Here is a 4,444-nt window from a genome sequence, read left to right on the forward strand (position 1 = left end):
AAAAAGGATTGTCTACATCTTACCTCCTACGTACCTACATTTGTGAGATTGGATTTTGTTATTGTGAAAGCGTTTCATAGACAAGTACAATAGTACACAAACAAGAAATGTGTTTCATAGACAAGTACAATAGTACACAAACAAGAAATGTGTTTTGTCGACATACTTAATTCAGACGTATGCAAATCACAATCACAATCACAAATACAAGTTGAGCGACAACTAATTAATAATTTTTGGGGTTCACATGTCATCACATTAAATAGATTGAGAGACAATACAATACAACTAAAATGATATAAAAACATGGGGTATGAAGTAGTATATATTACTACTACTTCACACATTATTCGTAAGTACTAATTGAGAAGATTCATCGATTCAGTGCTTGTCTTTGACAATTGTGACTGGACAAGGTGCATTAGTCACCAAATAGTTTGTCACACTTCCTAGTATTATCCTGCAAATCACAATCACAATCACAAATACAAAATTCAACAATTTTTTTTTTGTTTTCCAATTAATTTGCTTCCTTTTTAATCAATAAACGTAAGTTTTATTGCTATACGACCATCAAAATCGAACATATTCATAATCAATGGTGGGTATTTTTATATATATATTTTTTTATAATCATCACGTCTCTTCGTTTTATTATGTGGATAATTTTTGTGGTTTGCACAAGTTACACGAATAGTCTGATTAACATTAATTATTTGATAATTCTTTTTAACGTTCAATTTGTAATTTTCCAATGACATTTTTTAAAATTTAAAATACTTTGATGTGAACTTACTAAATATAAATTAATTTAATTTATTCAAAAAATTATTATTAGATATATATATGGTTTGATAAAAAGTTTCCATTGATGATTCTTCAATGAAAATAATCAACGAGTGTTAGTCAAAGAAATTCTTCGTGTAATATTATGGTAACCACAAAACTACTCACTTAAAGAATGTCAAAAATATTTTGGGACATAATTAGTAATGTGATACAAAATACTAAAATTTATGCGTGTAAATAGGTTATATACCAAGAAAAATAAATTCAAAAACAAAAGTGTTTGATGTATACATTAAGTAAGTCAGTTAATAACAACAAAAAAAGAACTTTTTCTAATGACTAGATACCTGTCATTAAGAATAAAAAATACGTTTCAATTAACAGACACTTTGAAGATAGTTATTTTCTAAAAATTGCTAACTATTTTTAATGTATAAGTAAGACTTAATTAATCCCTTGGTTCCTAAAGTTTTTTTTTTTTTTTTTTTTTTTCATCTTTGTCCATAAAGTATTTTGTTTCATCCTAACCCTTAATATAGTTTCATTTTGGTTCCCAGTTAATGAATTGAGTTAACGGCAGTTAACCATGGGGACCTAAATGAAACCATATCATTACTTTAAGCGTTAGGATGCAACAAAAATACTTTAGGGACACGGATGAAAAAAAGATAAAATCTTAGGGACAAAGGGCGTAAATAAGTCTATAAGTAATTTAAACATGTGTATTTCTTAATCACAATTTTCAGGACTTCTAAAAATATTTATGTATTAATACATAATAACATAGATATGTAAGTACCTTTTAAGAGCACTTAATCCCCTGCTGCCCATGACCAAAGTATCTAATTTGAGATCTTCAATGCCTTCGATCAGTTTCTCTCTTGCATCTCCCCAATACAATTTGGTCACAATTTGAATCTAATCCAAACATATTTCAATTTCAAAATAATATAAAAGAAGAATTTTAGTACTGGTATTAACATCTTAGAATCTTATATTAGATATTAAGCATACCAATCTATCAAAATCTCTAACTATAATACAAGATAGATTAAGACATCGAAAAAAATTTCATAATAACAACTCGGAGCTATCTTTATCAGAATATGTTAAACCAATTAACGTTATAAATATCTTAATTTGCAATGAAAAACTTATTTAATCGTCATTCAACTATATAGTTATAAATCCAGAATAAAAAACTAAAGTGAACATTAGAAAATGTTTAACCTATGAACAAATGAATATAATATGAAACGTCGATTCGCAACTTAAGAAAAACTAATTAAATCATTAAGTTTCGAACTAACGTTCCATAGATCTTGATCAAAAGCTTGAAAAACTAAAAACTTAAACTAAAAAAATAGCAAGAAAACCTCTTTTTGTCTAGCTGCGGTATCAAGCATATCAAGAACATCAATATCAGTCTTCACATCATACTTAGCCATAACTTCCGGCTCACAAAACTCCACCAACGGAATCAAAGCTGACCAAATCAATCACAAATAGTTAATTACCTACCCAAAAAATAAGCAACAAATAATCAATTAAAAATAGGTAATTGATCATATAAATATAGCTTACGAGAGCCGGAAGTAGCCCAAAGTTTGTTCTTGGATTCATCTGAAGAATGATGTTTGATATGAATGATATAAAAGGTATCACCTTTATCTGCTAAATTGTCAATTGCCCATTGTAAAGCAGCTTTGCTACTGCTTGAAAAATCCATTGCTACTCCAACCTTTCGATCCTTCACCATTTTATGTGTTTAGTTATAAAATATATATGGAATCACAAAATGAGTTTTATAGATTAGTTTTGGTATGTATAGGAGAACTGGAGAAAAAGAACACAAATGAGGCTTTTCTACTTTTTTTTCTTCTTTGCTTTTGATACTTTTCTTTGCCTTCTTATCGATGTTTAAATATTTGCCAAAATAGATACTTCGTAGATATTGTACTATTGTATTTTTTTATGTCAAATTAATATAATACAACAACAATATTAATCAATTTCAAGAAAGTGGAGTACACAGAGGTATGATAAGCAATTTTTTCTCTATCCTCAAATAAAAGAAAAGTAATTTCTTCACCCGCATTAAAAAAAAAATCATTTATCTACCCATAATCAAAGGCGAAATGCATTTCCTTAATAGAATAAACTAGTTGTGGAGCCCTCGCTTCGCGCCGGGAGGCTCCGTTTTGAATGCGAGTTAAAAAAAAGTCTTGCTCTATTTTATAAAAAATAATTTTTTTCGACATCTAACGTTGAAGTGTTGTTCCTTCTGTGAAAGTTGCTTCTTTTAGCCTTCGTTTTTTTTTTAAGTTAGTTGATCTATTTGGTAAAAAATAATGTTTTTCGACATCTTTTGATAGTATTGAAGGAAAAAAAAAAAGTTAGTTGATTTTTTTGTGAAAAAGAATTTTTTTCGACATCTTTTGGTAACATTAAAGGGTTGGTTCTTTTACGAAAGTTGCTTCTTTTATAGTTGGGGACAAAAAAAGGTAAAATGACGAAAATACCCCTGTCTACTATTGGTGAATAGTGAAACAGTGTTTTGTCTATTATTATATATATAAAGAATGTTTTTCGACATCTTTTGGTAGCATTGAAGGGTTGTTCCTTTTATGAAAGTTGCATCCTTTATCGTTGAGGAAGAAAAGGAAAAAAAAAAAAGTTAGTTGATTTTTTTGGTAAAAAAGAATTTTTTTTCGATATCTTTTGTTAACATTGAAGGGTTGGTTCTTTTATCGTTGGAGACCGAAAAAAAGAGCTGAAATGACAAAAATACCCCTGGTTACTATTGATGAATAGTGCTACAGGGTTTTGTCTATTAGACTAAAAAAGTGAAATGACGAAAATACCCATGATTACTGTTGATGAATAGTGCTACATGGTTTTGTGTATTAGATATTTAGATAACTAGTTGTGGAGCCCTCGCTTCGCGACGGGGGCTCTGTTTTGAATGCGAGTTAAAAAAAAAAGTCTTGATCTATTTTGTAAAAAAGAATTTTTTTCGACATCTAACATTGAAGGGTTGTTCCTTTTGTGAAAGTTGCTTCTTTTAGCCTTCGTTTTTTTTAAGTTAGTTGATCTATTTTGTAAAAAAGAATGTTTTTCGACATCTTTTGGTAGTATTGAAGGGTTGTTCATTTTATGAAAGTTGCCTCTTTTATCGGTGAGGAAGAAAAGAGAGAAGAAAAAAAAGTTAGTTGATTTTTTTGTAATCTTTGGGTAGTATTGAAGGGTTTTTATTTTATGAAAGTTGCTTCTTTTATCGTTGAGGAAGAAAAGAGAGAAGGAAAAAAAAAAGTTAGTTGATTTTTTTGTGAAAAAGAATTTTTTTCGACATCTTTTGGTAACATTGAAGGGTTGCTTTTTTTATCGTTAGGGACTAAAAAAAAGTTGAAATGACAAAAATACCCCTGGTTACTATTGGTGAATAGTAAAACAGTGTTTTGTCTATTAATATATATATATATATATAAAGAATGTTTTTCGATATCTTTTGTTATAATTGAAGGGTTGTTCCTTTTATGAAAGTTGCATCCTTTATCGTTGAGGAAGAAAATGGAAAAAAAAAACAAAACAAAAAAAAAGTTAGTTGATTTTTTTGGTAAAAAAGAATTTTTTTCGACATCTTTTGGTAACATTG

The 4,444-nt window shown here is 28.6% G+C and overlaps 1 protein-coding gene across 1 annotated transcript; it reads right to left on the reverse strand.

Moving 5' to 3' along the window:
* Positions 1 to 207: 207 nt before the first annotated feature.
* On the reverse strand, positions 208 to 2,700 carry LOC139877419 (universal stress protein PHOS32). Its single transcript, XM_071864851.1, has 4 exons — positions 2,374 to 2,700; positions 2,166 to 2,275; positions 1,589 to 1,707; positions 208 to 460 (listed from the first exon to the last, which is right to left on the reverse strand). Exons 1-4 carry the CDS (start codon positions 2,546 to 2,548, stop codon positions 382 to 384), a joined length of 483 nt encoding a protein of 160 aa, XP_071720952.1. The 5' UTR covers positions 2,549 to 2,700; the 3' UTR covers positions 208 to 381.
* Positions 2,701 to 4,444: the final 1,744 nt, after the last annotated feature.

Source organism: Rutidosis leptorrhynchoides, chromosome 1 (assembly GCF_046630445.1).
Source record: "Rutidosis leptorrhynchoides isolate AG116_Rl617_1_P2 chromosome 1, CSIRO_AGI_Rlap_v1, whole genome shotgun sequence".
Classification (NCBI taxonomy): Eukaryota; Viridiplantae; Streptophyta; class Magnoliopsida; order Asterales; family Asteraceae; genus Rutidosis; species Rutidosis leptorrhynchoides.

Excerpts from the sequence above, each read along its gene's own strand:
- LOC139877419 (XM_071864851.1), bottom strand. The coding sequence starts at position 2,548 with ATGGTGAAGGATCGAAAGGTTGGAGTAGCAATGGATTTTTCAAGCAGT. Across the intron at positions 2,276-2,373 it reads TTGGGCTACTTCCGGCTCTC|CTTTGATTCCGTTGGTGGAG; the intron begins GTAAGCTATATT and ends TGATTTGGTCAG. Across the intron at positions 461-1,588 it reads GGATTAAGTGCTCTTAAAAG|GATAATACTAGGAAGTGTGA; the intron begins GTACTTACATAT and ends TGTGATTTGCAG.